Source organism: Phyllobates terribilis, unplaced genomic scaffold, assembly GCF_046119375.1.
Source record: "Phyllobates terribilis strain yellow unplaced genomic scaffold, ASM4611937v1 Scaffold_13__5_contigs__length_258822181, whole genome shotgun sequence".
Classification (NCBI taxonomy): domain Eukaryota; kingdom Metazoa; phylum Chordata; class Amphibia; order Anura; family Dendrobatidae; genus Phyllobates; species Phyllobates terribilis.
In genome coordinates, this window is record NW_027362773.1 from 165184506 (window position 1) to 165206428 (window position 21923).

The 21923-nt window shown below is 52.0% G+C and overlaps 1 protein-coding gene across 2 annotated transcripts in view; it reads right to left on the minus strand.

Moving 5' to 3' along the window:
• The window catches only part of ZNF143 (zinc finger protein 143), an 84898-nt gene that overhangs the window by 60612 nt on the left and 2363 nt on the right, over window positions 1-21923 (minus strand). Inside the window, exons 2-11 of one of the 2 annotated variants that reach the window (XM_073659015.1) lie at window positions 13670-13786; window positions 10870-10962; window positions 10713-10790; window positions 10518-10595; window positions 9035-9231; window positions 8885-8959; window positions 8471-8590; window positions 8324-8399; window positions 7596-7721; window positions 5195-5374 (exon numbers count right to left, since the gene is read on the minus strand). In XM_073659015.1, coding sequence (XP_073515116.1) covers window positions 5195-5374; window positions 7596-7721; window positions 8324-8399; window positions 8471-8590; window positions 8885-8959; window positions 9035-9231; window positions 10518-10595; window positions 10713-10790; window positions 10870-10962; window positions 13670-13786 — 1140 coding nt within the window. Of the gene's footprint in view, window positions 1-5194; window positions 5375-7595; window positions 7722-8323; window positions 8400-8470; window positions 8591-8884; window positions 8960-9034; window positions 9232-10517; window positions 10596-10712; window positions 10803-10869; window positions 10963-13669; window positions 13787-21923 lie in introns of both variants that reach the window. The other variant, XM_073659014.1, reaches the window with a different exon arrangement.

The following is a 21923-nucleotide window of genomic DNA, read 5'->3' on the forward strand; positions in this document are numbered from 1 at the left end:
GAGGTTATATCAGTACTGGAGCGTTATAAGAGGGGCTGATATCAGTCACATATGATGTAATGTCTGGAGGTTATATCAGTACTGGAGCGTTATAAGAGGAGCAGATATCAGTCACATATGGTGTAATGTCTGGAGGTTATATCAGTACTGGAGTGTTATAAGAGGCTGATATCAGTCACATATGGTGTAATGTCTGAAGGTTATATCAGTACTGGAGCGTTATAAGAGAGGCTGATATCAGTCACATATGGTGTAATGTCTGGAGGTAATATCAGTGCTGGAGCGTTATAAGAGGCTGATATCAGTCACATATGGTGTAATGTCTGGAGGTTATATCAGTACTGGAGCGTTATAAGAGAGGCTGATATCAGTCACATATGATGTAATGTCTGGAGGTTATATCAGTACTGGAGCGTTATAAGAGGAGCTGATATCAGTCATATATGATGTAATGTCTGGAGGTTATATCAGTACTGGAGCGTTATAAGAGGAGCTGATATCAGTCACATATGATGTAATGTCTGGAGGTTATATCAGTACTGGAGCGTTATAAGAGGAGCTGATATCAGTCATATATGATGTAATGTCTGGAGGTTATATCAGTACTGGAGCGTTATAAGAGGCTGATATCAGTCACATATGGTGTAATGTCTGGAGGTTATATCAGTACTGGAGCGTTATAAGAGGCTGACATCAGTCACATATGGTGTAATGTCTGAAGGTTATATCAGTACTGGAGCGTTATAAGAGGCTGATATCAGTCACATATGGTGTAATGTCTGGAGGTAATATCAGTGCTGGAGCGTTATAAGAGGCTGATATCAGTCACATATGGTGTAATGTCTGGAGGTTATATCAGTACTGGAGCGTTATAAGAGGAGCTGATATCAGTCACATATGATGTAATGTCTGGAGGTTATATCAGTACTGGAGCGTTATAAGAGGCTGATATCAGTCACATATGATGTAATGTCTGGAGGTTATATCAGTACTGGAGTGTTATAAGAGGAGCTGATATCAGTCACATATGTTGTAATGTCTGGAGGTTATATCAGTACTGGAGCATTATAAGAGGGGCTGATATCAGTTACATAAGGTGTAATGTCTGGAGGTTATATCAGTACTGGAGCGTTATAAGAGGCTGATATCAGTCACATATGTAATGTCTGGAGGTTATATCAGTACTGGAGCGTTATAAGAGGGGCTGATATCAGTCACATATGATGTAATGTCTGAAGGTTATATCAGTACTGGAGCGTTATAAGAGGCTGATATCAGTCACATATGGTGTAATGTCTGGAGGTAATATCAGTGCTGGAGCGTTATAAGAGGGGCTGATATCAGTCACATATGATGTAATGTCTGGAGGTTATATCAGTACTGGAGCGTTATAAGAGGCTGATATCAGTCACATATGGTGTAATGTCTGAAGGTTATATCAGTACTGGAGCGTTATAAGAGGCTGATATCAGTCACATATGGTGTAATGTCTGGAGGTTATATCAGTGCTGGAGCGTTATAAGAGGGGCTGATATCAGTCACATATGATGTAATGTCTGGAGGTTATATCAGTACTGGAGCGTTATAAGAGGCTGAAATTAGTCACATATGGTGTAATGTCTGGAGGTTATATCAGTACTGGAGCGTTATAAGAGGCTGATATCAGTCACATATGGTGTAATGTCTGGAGGTTATATCAGTACTGGAGCGTTATAAGAGGAGCTGATACCAGTCACATATGATGTAATGTCTGGAGGTTATATCAGTACTGGAGCGTTATAAGAGGCTGATATTAGTCACATATGGTGTAATGTCTGGAGGTTATATCAGTACTGGAGCGTTATAAGAGGAGCTGATATCAGTCACATATGATGTAATGTCTGGAGGTTATATCAGTACTGGAGCGTTATAAGAGGAGCTGATATCAGTCACAAATGGTGTAATGTCTGGAGGTTATATCAGTACTGGAGCGTTATAAGAGGAGCTGATATCAGTCACATATGGTGTAATGTCTGGAGGTTATATCAGTACTGGAGCGTTATAAGAGTCTGATATCAGTCACATATGATGTAATGTCTGGAGGTTATATCAGTACTGGAGCGTTATATCAGTACTGGAGCGTTATAAGAGGTTGATATCAGTCACATATGGTGTAATGTCTTGAGGTTATATCAGTACTGGAGTGTTATAAGAGGGGCTGATATCAGTCACATATGATGTAATGTCTGGAGGTTTTATCAGTACTGGAGCGTTATAAGAGGCTGATATCAGTCACATAAGGTGTAATGTCTGGAGGTTATATCAGTACTGGAGCGTTATAAGAGGGGCTGATATCAGTCACATATGGTGTAATGTCTGGGGGTTATATCAGTACTGGAGCGTTATAAGAGGAGCTGATATCAGTCACATATGATGTAATGTCTGGAGGTTATATCAGTACTGGAGCGTTATAAGAGGCTGATATCAGTCACATATGGTGTAATGTCTGGAGGTTATACCAGTGCTGGAGCGTTATAAGAGGCTGATATCAGTCACATATGGTGTAATGTCTGGGGGTTATATCAGCGCTGGAGCGTTATAAGAGGGGCTGATATCAGTCACATATGGTGTAATGTCTGGAGGTTATATCAGTACTGGAGCGTTATAAGAGGAGCTGATATCAGTCACATATGATGTAATGTCTGGGGGTTATATCAGTACTGGAGCGTTATAAGAGGCTGATATCAGTCACATATGGTGTAATGTCTGGGGGTTATATCAGCGCTGGAGCGTTATAAGAGGGGCTGATATCAGTCACATATGATGTAATGTCTGGGGGTTATATCAGTACTGGAGCGTTATAAGAGGCTGATATCAGTCACATATGGTGTAATGTCTGGAGTTTATACCAGTGCTGGAGCGTTATAAGAGGCTGATATCAGTCACATATGGTGTAATGTCTGGGGGTTATATCAGCGCTGGAGCGTTATAAGAGGGGCTGATATCAGTCACATATGGTGTAATGTCTGGAGGTTATATCAGTACTGGAGCGTTATAAGAGGCTGATATCAGTCATATATGATGTAATGTCTGGGGGTTATATCAGTACTGGAGCGTTATAAGAGGCTGTTATCAGTCACATATGGTGTAATGTCTGGAGGTTATATCAGTGCTGGAGCGTTATAGGAGGCTGATATCAGTCATATATGATGTAATGTCTGGAGGTTATATCAGTGCTGGAGCGTTATAGGAGGCTGATATCAGTCACATATGGTGTAATGTCTGGAGGTTATATCAGTGCTGGAGCGTTATAAGAGGCTGATATCAGTCACATATGGTGTAATGTCTGGAGGTTATATCAGTGCTGGAGCGTTATAGGAGGGGCTGATATCAGTCACATATGGTGTAATGTCTGGAGGTTATATCAGTGCTGGAGCGTTATAGGAGGCTGATATCAGTCACATATGATGTAATGTCTGGAGGTTATATCAGTGCTGGAGCGTTATAAGAGAGGCTGATATCAGTCACATATGGTGTAATGTCTGGAGGTTATATCAGTGCTGGAGCGTTATAGGAGGCTGATATCAGTCACATATGGTGTAATGTCTGGAGATTATATCAGCACTGGAGCGTTATAAGAGGGGCTGATATCAGTCACATGTGGTGTAATGTCTGGAGGTTATATCAGTACTGGAGCGTTATAAGAGGCTGATATCAGTCACATATGGTGTAATGTCTGGAGGTTATATCAGTACTGGAGCGTTATAAGAGTCTGATATCAGTCACATATGATGTAATGTCTGGAGGTTATATCAGTACTGGAGCGTTATATCAGTACTGGAGCGTTATAAGAGGCTGATATCAGTCACATATGGTGTAATGTCTGGAGGTTATATCAGTACTGGAGTGTTATAAGAGGGGCTGATATCAGTCACATATGATGTAATGTCTGGAGGTTTTATCAGTACTGGAGCGTTATAAGAGGCTGATATCAGTCACATATGATGTAATGTCTGGAGGTTATATCAGTACTGGAGCGTTATAAGAGGGGTTGATATCAGTCACATATGGTGTAATGTCTGGAGGTTATATCAGTACTGGAGCGTTATAAGAGGAGCTGATATCAGTCACATATGGTGTAATGTCTGGAGGTTATATCAGTACTGGAGCGTTATAAGAGGGGCTGATATCAGTCACATATGATGTAATGTCTGGAGGTTATATCAGTACTGGAGCGTTATATCAGTACTGGAGCGTTATAAGAGGTTGATATCAGTCACATATGGTGTAATGTCTTGAGGTTATATCAGTACTGGAGCATTAAAGAGGGGCTGATATCAGTCACATATGGTGTAATGTCTGGAGGTTATATCAGTACTGGAGTGTTATAAGAGGGGCTGATATCAGTCACATATGATGTAATGTCTGGAGGTTTTATCAGTACTGGAGCGTTATAAGAGGCTGATATCAGTCACATATGATGTAATGTCTGGAGGTTATATCAGTACTGGAGTGTTATAAGAGGGGCTGATATCAGTCACATATGATGTAATGTCTGGAGGTTATATCAGTACTGGAGCGTTATAAGAGGGGTTGATATCAGTCACATATGGTGTAATGTCTGGAGTTTATATCAGTACTGGAGCGTTATAAGAGGAGCTGATATCAGTCACATATGGTGTAATGTCTGGAGGTTATATCAGTGCTGGAGCGTTATAAGAGGGGCTGATATCAGTCACATATGGTGTAATGTCTGGAGGTTATATCAGTACTGGAGCGTTATAGGAGGGGCTGATATCAGTCACATATGGTGTAATGTCTGGAGGTTATATCAGTGCTGGAGCGTTATAAGAGGGGCTGATATCAGTCACATATGGTGTAATGTCTGGAGGTTATATCAGTACTGGAGCGTTATAGGAGGGGCTGATATCAGTCACATATGGTGTAATGTCTGGAGGTTATATCAGTACTGGAGCGTTATAAGAGGCTGATATCAGTCACATATGGTGTAATGTCTGGAGGTTATATCAGTGCTGGAGCGTTATAAGAGGCTGATATCAGTCACATATGGTGTAATGTCTGGAGGTTATATCAGTACTGGAGCGTTATAAGAGGGGCTGATATCAGTCACATATGGTGTAATGTCTGGAGGTTATATCAGTGCTGGAGCGTTATAGGAGGGGCGCAGTCATGGTGGTGCACAGTTGTTTGGTACCTGTGTGTATCCGCACGTGGTTCTTATAGTTGGTGGCGCTGGCGAACGCTCTGCCGCAGCCGGCCTCCGAGCAGTAGTACGGCCGCTCTCCCGTGTGCGTGCGGATGTGAACTTTCCGGATGTTTGAGGTGGTGAACGACCTCCCGCAGCCCTCGAACGGACACTTGAACGGCCGCTCTCCTGCAGGTGAAGAGAGAGATGTTTAGTGGAGAAGCAAAAAAACCACAAATCTGAGGACAATTTCATAATTTCCACAAATCACGGCTGGAAACGTGTGCCGGATTATCAAATGCCGGATTATCAGACGCCGGATTATGGTGTACGGCTGGTAAAATACCATGTGAATGCTGCCCTCTGCTGGGCATGTGGCACCCGACACATCAGAACTGCTACTAACACAACCCCAGTACACGAGGGGTTAAGCAGGAATGGCGGCTTCGGTTGAACCCTTCCAAGTCTATGAGATCACGGCCCTTATAAGTGTTAGCTGTGTAAATCCGATAATCCGGAATATCTGATGATCCGGTGTCTCTGATCTCAGATTCTGGACTCGGCAGTTACACATGATCGGCGGCAATGTTCAGGACGCGGTGTTCTGCTCCGGCCTCGGGGGCTCCAGGCGGAGGACACGGCGTTCTCTCCCAGCCCCCGCCCCCTGCACTCACGGTCTGCCAAACTGCGGGAACATTATGTAACAGGACGTTGCCGTGGAGACAGGAAACGCCCAGAACAGACAGAGCGGCCGGCGCCGACCACAGGAGATTTAAATAAAAATAACAGCAGAAATTACATAAGTGGAAACAACGGGGGAGAAGGAGGGGCGATCGGGGGAGGAGAGGAGAAGGAGGAGGAGAGGAGGAGGAGGAGAGGAGGAGGAGAGGAGGAGGAGGAGAGGAGGAGGAGAGGAGGAGGAGGAGAGGAGGAGGAGGGGAGGAGGAGGAGAGGAGGAGGAGAGGACGACGAGGAGGAGGGGGCGAGCGGGGGAGGAGGAGGGGGCGAGCGGGAGAGGAGAGGACGAGGAGGAAAAGGGGGGCAGGAGGAGGGGGGGCGGAGGAGGAGGGAGGCGAGCGGGGGAGGAGGAAGAGGGAGGCGAGCGGGGGAGGAGGAGGGGGGCGAGCAGGGGAGGAGGTGGGGGCGGAGAGGACGACGAGGAGGAGGGGGCGAGCGGGGGAGGAGTAGAAGGGGGGCGCGAGCGGGGGGAAGAGGAGGAGGGGGGAGGAGGGGGGGAGGAGAGGACGACGAGGAGGAGGGGGCGAGCGGGAGAGGAGAGGACGAGGAGGAAAAGGGGGGCAGGAGGAGGGGGGGCGGAGGAGGAGGGAGGCGAGCGGGGGAGGAGGAAGAGGGAGGCGAGCGGGGGAGGAGGAGGGGGGCGAGCAGGGGAGGAGGTGGGGGCGGAGAGGACGACGAGGAGGAGGGGGCGAGCGGGGGAGGAGTAGAAGGGGGGCGCGAGCGGGGGGAAGAGGAGGAGGGGGGAGGAGGGGGGGAGGAGAGGACGACGAGGAGGAGGGGGCGAGCGGGAGAGGAGAGGACGAGGAGGAAAAGGGGGGCAGGAGGAGGGGGGGTGCGAGCGGGGGAGGAGGAGGAGGGAGGTGAGCGGGGGCGGAGGAGGAGGGAGGCGAGCGGGGGAGGAGGAGGGGGGCGAGCAGGGGAGGAGGAGGGGGGCGGAGAGGACGACGAAGAGGAGGGGGAGAGCGGGGGAGGAGGAGGGGGCGGAGAGGACGACGAGGAAAAGGGGGGCAGGAGGAGGGGGGGCGCGAGCGGGGGAGGAGGAGGAGGGAGGCAAGCGGGGGAGGAGGAGGGGGAGGAGAGGAGGAGGAGGGGGGCGAGCAGGGGAGGAGGTGGGGGTTGAGAGGACGACGAGGAAAAGGGGGGCAGGAGGAGGGGGGGCGCGAGCGGCGGAGGAGGAGGGAGGCGAGCGGGGGAGAAGGGGACAAGGAGGGGGGGGCGAGTGGGGGCGGAGGAGGGGGGGTGAGCAGGGGGGCGAGCGGGGGTGGAAGGGGACAAGAGACGAGAAAAGGGGTGGCTGATGGAGATCCGGCTGCATGCATAGCTCTGCACAGTCCACCACAAGTCCCAGAAACCGTTTACTCGGCACTGGGCGGCTGCTGGCCCCACGTGTTGTATTTGGGGCCACAGATCGTAGTTTCCTGTGATGGAGGACGGCGTTGATCGCTCTCCTGATCGCTGTCAGTGAATGGAAAGCCTTCCTGCTACATAAACACTTCACGGCGGCCGCATCTTTTTATCAGGTGACTCCTGCACCGTGGGGGGGCGGCTGCGGACCTCCCCGCATATTCTCCAGAAGAGGTATGGGGTCTCTCGCCTGTGCTGTGAATGTCTTTCACCTGTGATTGAGGAGGTCTCTCGCCTGCAATGTGTGGGGGGGCGGGGGGTCTCTCACCTGTGTGGGTTCGGATGTGTTTCTGTAAGTCTCCTGACGTCTTGAAGGACTTGGTGCAGTTTTCCTCCGTGCACCTGTACGGCTTCTCCCCCGTGTGCGTCCGGACGTGGCTCTTTAAACCGTAACCTGCAGAAGTAAATCAGATGTCACCATCCTGAGCGTCACAAACGAGCACTGCTCCCCCTCCGGAGACATCCAGAGCAGCAATCACACTGCTGCTCAGTTGTGGTTGAGCCGGAAGGAGGAGGACACAGGGGTGTGGAGGGAGGAGACGGACAGAGGGGTGTGGAGGGAGGAGACGGACAGAGGGGTGTGGAGGGAGGAGACGGACAGAGGGGTGTGGAGGGAGGAGACGGACAGAGGGGTCTGGAGGGAGGAGACGGACAGAGGGGTCTGGAGGGAGGAGACGGACAGAGAGGTGTGGAGGGAGGAGACGGACAGAGGGGTCTGGAGGGAGGAGGACGGAGGGGTCTGGAGGAGGAGGACAGAGGGGTCTGGCAGCAGTTTCCTCCATTCTCCCTCCTGAGTATATACGACTGCTCGCTGATCTGAGCGTTTGTGTTTTTGGTCAGGAGAGGCTTTTGTCAGTCACGTGAATGCAGCTTTGGATGTGACTGGAGTATAAATGAAAGATAAAGTAACAGGAGAGGTTCCCATGCTTCCCCATTATCTCTGCCCCCAGCTCTCGCCCCCGTGTCCCCGCTCCGGACACAGACTGATTACTGCACCTGTTGCAAATGCTTTCCCGCAGCCGCCGTGTTCACACTGGTACGGCCGGTCCCCGGTGTGCGATCGCTCGTGCACCTGTCGGATAGGGATCAGCGTTACTTTGTGTCATCACACATCCCTCTGGGGGGTAGAGAGCGCCCCCGTACCTTGAGGTGGTGCGCTGTGGTATAGAGCTTTCCACATCCCTCATAGTCGCAGCGAAACGCTTTCTCGTTGGTCTGTGGGGGTTTCGCCGTCACTCGGGGCCCGTGTCCTTGTAAAACGATCTGCAGATGAGAATAACAATGGCGGCATTAAGTCGTCAGCGAGGAGCGGATCCCGAGCAAGGAGCGGATCCCGGGCAAGGAGCGGCTCCCGGGCAAGGAGCGGCTCCCGGGCAAGGAGCGGCTCCCGGGCAAGGAGAGGCTCCCGGGCAAGGAGCGGATCCCGGGCAAGGAGCGGATCCCGGGCAAGGAGCGGATCCCGGGCAAGGAGCGGATCCCGGGCAAGGAGCGGATCTCGAGCAAGGAGCGGATCCCGGGCAAGGAGCGGATCGCGGCCTTTCCTGGTGCGGCACTGACCTGCATCTTCTTCTCCTGCTCGGCCTCGGCGATCATCGCGCCGCCGCTCACATTATCGCTTCCTTCAATAGAAACCTAAGGAAGATAGAACACGGCGTCACCGCACGGACGGGGGGAAATGACCACGGGGCCACATTATCCTCTTATTACCTTGGCCGCATACTGCTCCAGAGCGGTGATGGTGTCCGGGTCGATTGTAGCTTCTGCCGTGTGCAGTCCGGCCACCGTGCCGTCAGCCTGGATAGCGAGGATGGTGTCCGGCTGCGGGACCTGCACAGCGTGGTGGATGTAGGCCGTGGTGCCATCCTCTAGCTGCACCGCCTGCACCGAGCTCTGGTCGTAGGAGTCTAGAAGAGAAGAGAGAGGCTTAATGTCGTGCACACAAGTATACACCATGGTATACACGGTGCAGAGTGTGGGGAAGGGTTAATGCCGTGCACACAAGTATACACCATGGTACACACGGTGCAAAGTGTGGGGAAGGGTTAATGCCATGCACACCAGTATACACCATGGTATACACGGTGCAGAGTGTGGAGAAGGGTTAATGCCGTGCACGCCAGTATACACCATGGTATACACGGTGCAGAGCGTGGGGAAGGGTTAATGCCGTGCACGCCAGTATACACCATGGTATACACGGTGCAGAGTGTGGAGAGGGGTTAATGCCGTGCACGCCAGTATACACCATGGTATACACGGTGCAGAGCGTGGGGAAGGGTTAATGCCGTGCACACCAGTATACACCATGGTATACACGGTGCAGAGCGTGGGGAAGGGTTAATGCCGTGCACACCAGTATACACGGTGCAGAGCGTGGGGAAGGGTTAATGCCGTGCACACCAGTATACACCATGGTATACACGGTGCAGAGTGTGGAGAAGGGTTAATGCCGTGCACGCCAGTATACACCATGGTATACACGGTGCAGAGCGTGGGGAAGGGTTAATGCCGTGCACGCCAGTATACACCATGGTATACACGGTGCAGAGCGTGGGGAAGGGTTAATGCCGTGCACGCCAGTATACACCATGGTATACACGGTGCAGAGTGTGGGGAAGGGTTAATGCCGTGCACACCAGTATACACCATGGTATACACGGTGCAGAGTGTGGGGAAGGGTTAATGCCGTGCACACCAGTATACACCATGGTATACACGGTGCAGAGTGTGGAGAAGGGTTAATGCCGTGCACGCCAGTATACACCATGGTATACACGGTGCAGAGCGTGGGGAAGGGTTAATGCCGTGCACGCCAGTATACACCATGGTATACACGGTGCAGAGCGTGGGGAAGGGTTAATGCCGTGCACACCAGTATACACCATGGTATACACGGTGCAGAGCGTGGGGAAGGGTTAATGCCGTGCACACCAGTATACACGGTGCAGAGCGTGGGGAAGGGTTAATGCCGTGCACACCAGTATACACCATGGTACACACGGTGCAGAGTGTGGGGAAGGGTTAATGCCGTGCACACCAGTATACACCATGGTATACACGGTGCAGAGCGTGGGGAAGGGTTAATGCCGTGCACACCAGTATACACCATGGTATACACGGTGCAGAGCGTGGGGAAGGGTTAATGCCGTGCACACCAGTATGCGCCCTCAGCGCAGCGCTCAGGGCCTACCTTTGGTGGAGTGGTGGATGTAGGCGGTGGTCCCGTCCTCCAGCTGCACCGCCTGTCCGTCCTCCAGGCGCAGGGCGTCTGTAGGGAGCAGACGGCACGTGAGTCGCAGGTAACTTACAGTGACGTCTGTGCGACCACGAGGCGACGATCACCACATGTCGCTGCCGCCTTACGGTGTCAGTGTGACGCACTCACCACTTTTCGGGACGTGTTGGACGTAGGCCGCGGAGCCGTCCTCCAGCTGAATCACTTGTCCTTCCATGAGTTTTCCATCTGTAGAGGAGACTGGAGATCATTAGTGATCGCGTGCTCAGCAGAGCGGTGTCGGTGCGCAGGGCAGACGCTCGCTTACCTTTCGCATTGTGCTGTATGTACGCCGTGGAGCCGTCGGACAGGGTCACCGCTTGTAGGCTCACACCCTCCATGGTGTCCATGCTCTCGCCATCTGAAAAAGCATCAACCCCATCATCTCCCGGACCGCGCAGACCCATTCAGACTTCGGGGTAATTTGCCCCCGACATGTCCACGCTCGGCCGCCGCTTTGCTTGTAGTCACACTGGAGCGAGCGGTGCTGATGTTACGGCCCCAAGTGACGGCAGAGACGCGGCAGGTCTCGTGTCCGGCTCATATGGGGTCGCACCATCGTCCGCAGCGCTCACCGAATGCGGAAGTGAAGCCCCTGTAAGCCCCCTTTCATGGATATGACATCACAGGAAGGATCTATGATGTGAGACGTCATCAGTAAAGAACGGCAGAGGTCCCGGGGCCGAGGTCTAGTTCTGGGGAGACCGGAGGACCTTTATATGGGGTCTTAGAAAGCCCCTAAGTGTATTACACAGGAGGGGGTGAGGGGGGGTCCTACTGTAATCACTGATCGGGATACATCGTGCAGGCACCGAGCTTGCTCAGCTGCACCTTGGGGGCTGCCCATAAAGCGATGCCCACCCTGGACCCGCACAATTACTGATGGCACCCGGACACCGGCCATCTCTTCTATACTAAGCCTGTGCAGTAACAGGAGATAATCCCACCCCATGGAGTTAATACACTGGAGAGGGGAGAGGCTCCTGCTGCAGCCGAGGACGCAGGGGCCTGAGGAAGGGCCGTGCTGAGCTCCTGGGACACACAGGTTTCTATTTCCAAAGAGGTTCCCACAACTTTTTAATAATTGTCCAGATGGAAGGGATCAATAACATATAAAGAACAAAATCTCCCTGAGCGTTCACCCCTCCCCCATCAGGGGTCTCGGCAGTCAGGTGACTGAACGGATGGGACATGGTGGCTTCACCGGACCTCCTCCTCCTGTCTGGCTGCAGCAGGAGCCTCCCCCCTATGCAGTTTAAACCTGGCACAGCGCTTTTTTCTGGGGGCAGAATATTTTAGACTACAGTGCAATCCCGATGATGAGCCTGCTCTTTGTCTCGCCCCTCTCCAGACAACCTCTTTCTCTCGCCCCTCTCCGGCCCCCTCTTTCTCTCGCCACTCTCCGGCCCCCTCTTTCTCTCGCCCCTCTCCGGGCCCCTCTTTCTCTCGCCCCTCTCCGGACCCCTCTTTCTCTCGCCCCTCTCCGGACCCCTCTTTCTCTCGTCCCTCTCCGGACCCCTCTTTCTCTCGCCCCTCTCCGGGCCCCTCTTTCTCTCGTCCCTCTCCGGGCCCCTCTTTCTCTCGCCCCTCTCCGGGCCCCTCTTTCTCTCGCCCCTCTCCGGGCCCCTCTTTCTCTCGCCCCTCTCCGGCCCCCTCTTTCTCTCGCCCCTTTCCGGCCCCTCTTTCTCTCGCCCCCCTCCGGCCCCCTCTTTCTCTCGCCCCTCTCCGGCCCCCTCTTTCTCTCGCCCCTCTCCGGCCCCCTCTTTCTCTCGACCCTCTCCGGCCCCCTCTTTCTCTCGACCCTCTCCGGGCTCCTCTTTCTCTCGACCCTCTCCGGGCTCCTCTTTCTCTCGCCCCTCTCCGGGCCCCTCTTTCTCTCGCCCCTCTCCGGGCTCCTCTTTCTCTCGCCCCTCTCCGGGCTCCTCTTTCTCTCGCCCCTCTCCGGGCTCCTCTTTCTCTCGCCACTCTCCGGGCCCCTCTTTCTCTCGCCACTCTCCGGGCCCCTCTTTCTCTCGTCCCTCTCCGGGCCCCTCTTTCTCTCGTCCCTCTCCGGGCCCCTCTTTCTCTCGTCCCTCTCCGGGCCCCTCTTTCTCTCGCCACTCTCCGGGCCCCTCTTTCTCTCGCCACTCTCCGGGCCCCTCTTTCTCTCGCCACTCTACGGGCCCCTCTTTCTCTCGCCCCTCTCCGGGCCCCTCTTTCACCCCTCCCCCATCAGGGGTCTCGGCAGTCAGGTGACTGAACGGATGGGACATGGTGGCTTCACCGGACCTCCTCCTCCTGTCTGGCTGCAGCAGGAGCCTCCCCCCTATGCAGTTTACACCTGGCACAGCGCTTTTTTCTGGGGGCAGAATATTTTAGACTACAGTGCAATCCCGATGATGAGCCAGCTCTTTGTCGCGCCCCTCTCCAGACGACCTCTTTCTCTCGTCCCTCTCCGGCCCCCTTTCTCTCGCCCCTCTCCGGGCTCCGCTTTCTCTCGACCCTCTCCAGCCCCCTCTTTCTCTCGCCACTCTCCTGGCCCCTCTTTCTCTCGCCACTCTCCGGGCCCCCTCTTTCTCTCGCCCCTCTCCGGGCCCCCTCTTTCTCTCGCCCCTCTTTCTCTCGCCACTCTCCGGGCTCCTCTTTCTCTCGCCCCTCTCCGGGCTCCTCTTTCTCTCGCCACTCTCCGGGCCCCTCTTTCTCTCGCCACTCTCCGGGCCCCTCTTTCTCTCGCCACTCTCCGGGCCCCTCTTTCTCTCGCCACTCTCCGGGCCCCTCTTTCTCTCGCCCCTCTCCGGGCCCCTCTTTCTCACGTCCCTCTCCGGCCCCCTCTTTCTCACGTCCCTCTCCGGACCCCTCTTTCTCTCGTCCCTCTCCGGACCCCTCTTTCTCTCGTCCCTCTCCGGACCCCTCTTTCTCTCGCCCCTCTCCGGACCCCTCTTTCTCTCGCCCCTCTCCGGACCCCTCTTTCTCTCGCCCCTCTCCGGACCCCTCTTTCTCTCGCCCCTCTCCGGCCCCCTCTTTCTCTCCGGCCCATACTTTCCTCAATCACCTGTAATTAAAGGGTTCATGAAGGAAAATAAAGTTACCGTCACCGGTCACGGCCTCGGTCAGACACAGAGTGACGTGGCCTTCGCCGCCTCCTCCGGTGAACTCCGCCATCCCCTGCGAGTCGCGGTTGATCTGGGCCAGCAGCATGGTTCCACCTGCAGAGACATTGAGATCCGGTGATTACCACGGCAGGTCCAGCAGATTCCGCCATCCGGCCTCAATAATCCGCAACACGTCCGGTCAGGATTCTGCTAAACCTTCACGATGGCTGTCAGTGAATGGAAACGCATTGCTCGCGCCTTCCTGCGGGGGGTGCTGTAGAATCGGGATTGTTACAATGTATCAGTGTGAACAATCGGATCGGTCGCTACAATGTAGAGATCAGCGGTGATTGCACAGGATAACCAGAGCGTTGCCGCAGACGAGGAAAAGAAGGACACCGCGGCGAGGCCTCCACGTATCCCAGGTGCTGGACACTTTCCATGTCCCTGCACAGATTGGGTCCCCGATTCTTCCCATTCCCCAACATTAAAGCCCACGTATCGTAATCACTGGTTATGGCGGCAAACGCCTGGTTTGTGCAAAAAGCGCCAGACTTTTCCAGGACTTCGGCAGTTTGGGAAAGTGGGTGTGGCCTTAATAAAATGGGTGTGGCCTCAACATTTCGGCCTCATTCAGACGCCCGTGTCCTTCTTGTGAATGGCGGACACGTGTCTTAGCCTCCGTGCGCTCTTCACGGGCCGCACTGGTGATACTGATATGACCCGGATGAGAATGCACAGACGTGAGCAGCTGCACCGACCATGACAGGTATATAATATACGGCTACGATCCGTGAGGTATGGCCTAAAGGCGACAGCGGCTGCACACGGCCGAAACGCCGCCACCGTGGTGGACACGGACTGCGCGACGTTGAGACAGAAGTGCCTGTCGCCTGGTGGTGGAGGTCCACGCCGCCGGCCGCTCCGCGTCTCACCCAGACTTATTATTCACACAGCAGCCAGATAATGGCGCAGATTTCCCAACTTTAGGACGGTCCAAACTGTGCCAAATTTATGAAGCGGTGTCGCCCTTTATCTTTTTAGACTGATGGACTGAACGCCGGCCTTTGTGGATGAGAGCCGCGGACTTTCACAATGCACCGATAACGCTTCCTTTACATGGGACTTCACGAGCCGCCGGGATCCTGTACACACCAGTGTCAGCCATGTACGCCGGCCGGCCCCCCGGGGAACATCCTAAGAGGATCTTCCATGTGTCTATCACCTAAAGGAAGCCATAACCATCTTGCTGCCCCCTTGGCCGGACGCCGGGGCCTCGTTCACGTGTTTCAGCATATAGGAAGGTCCGAGCGTTTCTCATCAGGGCCCTGGAGAGGATTTTGTGTTTTGTGCTCGTCCTCTGCCCAGTGTGGGTGTTTGGATATCTCGGATAGTAACGCCTGCTGTGGTCTTGTGTTAATTGCTTAATTATTCAACAAGGTAAATTGTTCGGAAATCCCAGCAGACACTTCCGATAGATTCAGACCTGACTTGCGGAGGGCTCGTGCGCTGGGGCGCGTGTGCCGTATACTGCGAAGTGCAATACTTTCTGAGCGTCTCGCCAGTTAACCATGGCATGTGGACGGGGCAGGAGATGAGCAAGCCGTGCCAGATATTCAAGCAAACACGCTTCTTGTTCAGTTGTACGACACTATTTCTTTTCCATATCTCTCAGCTTCGTCTAGGTCCTCGCTGCTTTCTCTCACCTCTCCCGCCCTTCTGCGCACTCTCTCCACATCAGTCCCTCTCTAATGTACAACACTGAGCCTCTAGTGACATTTCTCAATCACTCCAAACCATCCACTACCACCATACAGCGCACAAAACACATAAATCACTCAACCGCCTGCTCTCTTTTTTGTCCTTTTCCTAGTCGCTGGCGACATCTTCCCTAACCCCGGTCCTCCTTCTACTAGTATATATAACTCTCATCTTGAAGCACAGAAACCCTGCTGATCTTATCAATATTCAGTGCAGTCTTCTCCTGTCTCTTATAAATGTGCCCTCTGGAACTCACGGTCAGCATGCAACAAACGCCTCCACATTCAACATTTCTTCCTTCCCAATTCCCTTGACCTTCTGGCTCTCACTGAACCCTGGATCCAGCAGTCGGACACCACTGCTGCTGCTGTCTCGTATTCTCACATACCCCAGACCTGAGAACAGACAAGGTGGAGGTGTTGATCTGCTCCTTTCATCACAATGCGCTTTCCAGATCACCACCCCCGGTACCCTCGCTTATGATTCCTTCGAGTGGTGGTTGTGTATCGCCCTCCGGGCCCATCCAGTCAGTTCCTGGATCACTTTGCCACTTACCTTCCTCACTTTGTATCCCGTGACATCCTGACCCTCGTCATGGGGGACTTTAACATCCCCATTAGTGATCCCTCTCCACATCGGCCTCTCATCTTCTTTCTCTAACCTCCTCTCCTATGACAGCTAACTCTCCTACACATGAAGACAGGAACACGCTGGACCTGATCTTCTCCCGGCTCTGCTCGCTGCATGACTTTACTAACTCCCCTCTCGGACCACAACCTTCTTTCATTCTCTGTCAAGAACTGTCTCCTCACTCGGGACCCCCCACTTATCACATACGGAAACACGTTTTCTCCAGCGCTGCTCAAGTGCTGAGAATAAGCGTAGAAAAACGCAAACGGCAGAAGACTTCATCCACTATAAGTTCACGCTCAAAACTTCTAACTCTGCTCTCCATCCGTCCAAAGAAGTGACTTCACCGCCCTCCTCACATCACTGTCCAACAATCCGAAACCTTCCATCTCCCCTCCTGAGCCGTAAAGTACAGGCCCCGGTCACCAACCTCAGCGCTGATGATCTGCCACTTATTTCCTACAAAAAAATCATCCACATCCGTCAGGACATTTCTGCACAATCCCCTCAGATCATGGATCCCCTTCCCTCCAGCACCTCTCACTTGCCACCTTCAAGCCGGTCACAGAAGAAGAGACCAGGCTCCTCGCTTCTACCCACTCTACAACCTGCACCAGTGGCCCTATTCCCTCACATCTCCTCCAGTCCATCTCCCCAGCTGTCACTACTCCCCTAACTAAAATATTTCGCCTCTCCCTTTCCTCCAGTATCTTTCCCTCCTCATTCAAACCATCCCTGGAGCAGAACTGCGCTGCCGACTACAGACCGGTCTCTAATCTTCCCTTTATCTCCAAACTCCTGGAACACTGCCACTATGTGAAAATATTCTAAATGATAGTATTAGTGTCTATGTATGATACTTACGCCTATTGCTCAGGTTGCCAGGTGGTGCATTCATTGATTGGATCTGGTTGAACACATATACTGAACCTATACCTGGTGCTGATTACATTGTTATTGGACCAGTCCTGTGCTAATATGCTCTATTATTTTCCATCTTTATATTTTGTGGGATTGTGAGAGGCAAGTTACAGCGTTATTGCGGGTTGATGTTTTTTCTTGACTTCATTTTTTTTTATAAATATTTTCTGTGGTTCTGTGTGTACCAATAAAGCATTGATATTTTTATGGTGATCCGTGTGTTATGGCACGTTTCTTTTTTCTTCACATAAATGTAATAATAAGAAATGACACCGGGAAAAGAACTGAACGCAAGAAGAAAGAGAGGAGCAAAAAGGTCTGGAGAGTCCTGAGATCTATCAGTAATTAGAAAGCGATCCTGCCACTTAGTGACAAATAATATCAGCTGGTTCACCTGATGGCCGATAAAAAGGAGTCTCATTACCAAAGTGACACACAAGAAACATCTCATGGTGGGGAAAACCAGTGAGCTGTCTCAAGACCTGCACAACCTTATTGTTGAAAAATATCCTGATAGCATTGGTTACAGAATTTCTAAACTACTGAAGACTCCAGTGAGCTCTGCTGGGGCCATAATACAGAGGTAGAAAGAACATAATTTCACCATTAACCGGCTACGACCAGGTGCTCCCCACAAAATGTCACTATAAAGCGGCCAAGATGTCACCATAAACCGGCCACGACCAGGTGCTCCCCCAAGATTTCACCATAAACTGGCCACGACCAGGTGCTCCCCGCAAGATTTCACCATAAACCGGCCACAACCAGGTGCTCCCCACAAAATTTCACCATAAAGCGGCCAAGATGTCACCATAAACCGGCCACGACCAGGTGCTCCCTGCAAGATTTCACCATAAACCGGCCACGACCAGGTGCTCCGCGCAAGATTTCACCATAAACCGGCCACAATCAGGTGCTCCCCGCAAGATACCACCATAAACCGGCCACGACCAGGTGCTCACCGCAAGATATCACCATAAACCAGCCACGACCAGGTGCTCCCCGCAAGATTTTGCCATAAACCGTCCACGACCAAGTGCTCCCCGCAAGATTTCACCATAAACCGGCCACGACCAGGTGCTCCCCGCAAGATTTTAGAGGAGTGAAAAGAATTATCAGAAGAATCCAAGAGCCAAAGACACCTGAGGAGAGCTACAGAAAGTTCAGGAATCAGCAGGTAAAAGAAAACTATAAGTAATGCACTCACCCTCCATGACCTGTATGCACGCTCACCACACAACCTCCATGACCTGTATGCACGCTCACCACACAACCTCCATGACCTGTATGCACGCTCACCACACAACCTCCATGACCTGTATTCACGATCACCACACAACCTCCATGACCTGTATGCACGCTCACCACACAACCTCCATGGCCTGTATGCACGCTCACCACACAACCTCCATGGCCTGTATGCACGCTCACCACACAACCTCCATGACCTGTATGCTCGCTCACCACACAACCTCCATGGCCTGTATACACGCTCACCACACAACCTCCATGACCTGTATGCTCGCTCACCACACAACCGCCATGGCCTGTATGCACGCTCACCACACAACCTCCATGGCCTGTATGCACGCTCACCACACAACCTCCATGACCTGTATGCTCGCTCACCACACAACCTCCATGGCCTGTATACACGCTCACCACACAACCTCCATGACCTGTATGCATGCTCACCACACAACCTCCATGACCTGTATGCATGCTCACCACACAACCTCCATGGCCTGTATGCACGCTCACCACACAACCTCCATGACCTGTATGCTCGCTCACCACACAACCTCCATGGCCTGTATACACGCTCACCACACAACCTCCATGACCTGTATGCTCGCTCACCACACAACCGCCATGGCCTGTATGCACGCTCACCACACAACCTCCATGACCTGTATGCACGCTCACCACACAACCTCCATGACCTGTATACACGCTCACCACACAACCTCCATGACCTGTATGCACGCTCACCACACAACCTCCATGACCTGTATGCACGCTCACCACACAACCTCCATGACCTGTATGCACGCTCACCACACAACCTCCATGACCTGTATGCACGCTCACCACACAACCTCCATGACCTGTATGCACGCTCACCACACAACCTCCATGGCCTGTATGCACGCTCACCACACAACCTCCATGACCTGTATGCACGCTCACCACACAACCGCCATGGCCTATATGCACGCTCACCACACAACCTCCATGGCCTGTATGCACGCTCACCACACAACCTTCATGGCCTGTATGCACGCTCACCACACAACCTTCATGGCCTGTATGCACGATCACCATACAACCTCCATGACCTGTATGCACGCTCACCACACAACCTCCATGGCCTGTATGCACACTCACCACACAACCTCCATGGCCTGTATGCACGCTCACCACACAACCTCCATGGCCTGTATGCACACTCACCACACAACCTCCATGGCCTGTATGCACGCTCACCACACAACCTCCATGGCCTGTATGCACGCTCACCACACAACCTCCATGACCTGTATGCACGCTCACCACACAACCTCCATGGCCTGTATGCACGCTCACCACACAACCTCCATGGCCTGTATGCACGCTCACCATGCAAGACTCCATTGCTGAACACAAAGCATGTTCAAGAGCGTTACTGTTTGCTGCACAACATTTAGACAAGCCTGTGAAATACTGGGAGAATATAGTCTGGTCAGATGAGACCAACATTGAGCTCTTCGGATGCCATAATACACAAGTTTGGAGGCCAAAAGGCAACTGCACATCACCCCAAAAACACCATACCGACAGTGAAGTGGAACATCATGGTGTGAGGCTGGTTTTCAAGCACTGGCTAACATCATATAATTTAAGGAAGGATGAACCGACAAATGTACCGAGATATTCTGGATAAAAATCTGCTGCCATCTACCAGGATGATGACGATGAAGCGAGGGTGGACATTTCAGTAGGACAGTGATCCCAAACACACGGCCTAGGAAAGTATCAACTGGTGTCAGAAAATAAATCTGCTAGAACGGCCGAGCCGATCACCGGACCTGAATCCAAGAGAAAATATATGGAAGGAACGAAAGCTCAGAGATCATAGAAGGAGCCACAGAAGCTTCAGGATGTGACGAGTGTTTGTGTAGAACAAAGGGCCAAAATCCCACCTGAGCAATGCCTGCGACTAGTTTCTCCATACAGGAGGAATCGTGGAGCTTCATCACCAGCAAAGGATTTTATACAAAGTATCAATTACATGTCAGTAACTTGATCAGTGCGTCTCCCGGTGTCATCTCTCATTATTACACATCATTTATGGATCTATGGGGATTTCTTACCTGTGTGGAGTGGGCGGGTTGTTACCAACACCTGGAGAGAATCTCATGTCAATAGCACCTTTACCAATAGATTTACTGAGAACATTGGTGACGTGTCCAATACTTCTCACCCGCTGATGAGATAGAGGTATACAGTGGTGGCCAAAAGTATTGGCACCCCTGCAATTCTGTCAGATAATACTCAGTTTCTTCCTGAAAATGATTGCAATCACAAATTCTTTGGTATTATTATCTTCATTTAAATTTGTCTTCAATGAAAAAACACAAAAAGAATTGTCCTAAAGCCAAATTGGATATAATTCCACACCAAACCTAAAAAAGGGGGTGGACAAAAGTATTGGCACCCTTTGAAAAATCCTGTGATGCTTCTGTAACTGGTGTAACTAACAGCACCTGTAACTTACCTGTGGCACCTAACAATCATTTTCAGGAAGAAACTGAGTATTATCTGACAGAATTGCAGGGGTGCATATATACCTCTATCTCATCAGCGGGTGAGAAGTATTGGACACGTCACCAATGTTCTCAGTAAATCTATATCCTCTGCCTGTGATGTCACACTCGCTGTATACCCTGTGTAATATATTCAGTGGCTTGAAAAAGACTTCACAACCCGGGAACTTTTTCACATTTTTTTTCACAAACGTAACTGTTTTTATTGGGATTTTTTGTGATACAAAGTAACGATTCTTAGTGAGGAGTGATGGAAATGATAGGAGGTTTACTATGCATCTTATGAATATAAATCTGAACATTATGTGACATTCTGCATTTCTATTCAGTTGTGTTCAGTACTTTGTAGGACCACCTTTATCTGCAGTCACTGCTGCAGTCTTTTGGGGTCTCTCTCTCCACCTTTCTCTGCAGTCTTTTGGGGTCTGTCTCTCCCACCTTTCTCTGCTGCAGTCTTTGGGGTCTGTCTCTCCCACCTTTCTCTGCTGCAGTCTTTTGGGGTCTGTCTCTCCCACCTTTCTCTGCAGTCTTTTGGGGTCTGTCTCTCCCACCTTTCTCTGCTGCAGTCTTTGGGGTCTGTCTCTCCCACCTTTCTCTGCTGCAGTCTTTGGGGTCTGTCTCTCCCACCTTTCTCTGCTGCAGTCTTTTGGGGTCTGTCTCTCCCACCTTTCTCTGCTGCAGTCTTTTGGGGTCTGTCTCTCCCACCTTTCTCTGCAGTCTTTTGGGGTCTGTCTCTCCCACCTTTCTCTGCTGCAGTCTTTTGGGGTCTGTCTCTCTCACCTTTCTCTGCTGCAGTCTTTGGGGTCTGTCTCTCCCATCTTTCTCTGCTGTAGTCTTTTGGGGTCTGTCTCTCTCACCTTTCTCTGCTGCAGTCTTTTGGGGTCTGTCTCTCTCCCTCCTTTCTCTGCTGCAGTCTTTTGGGGTCTGTCTCTCCCACCTTTCTCTGCTGCAGTCTTTTGGGGTCTGTCTCTCCCACCTTTCTCTGCTGCAGTCTTTTGGGGTCTGTCTCTCCCACCTTTCTCTGCTGCAGTCTTTGGGGTCTGTCTCTCCCACCTTTCTCTGCTGCAGTCTTTTGGGGTCTGTCTCTCTCACCTTTCTCTGCTGCAGTCTTTGGGGTCTGTCTCTCCCACCTT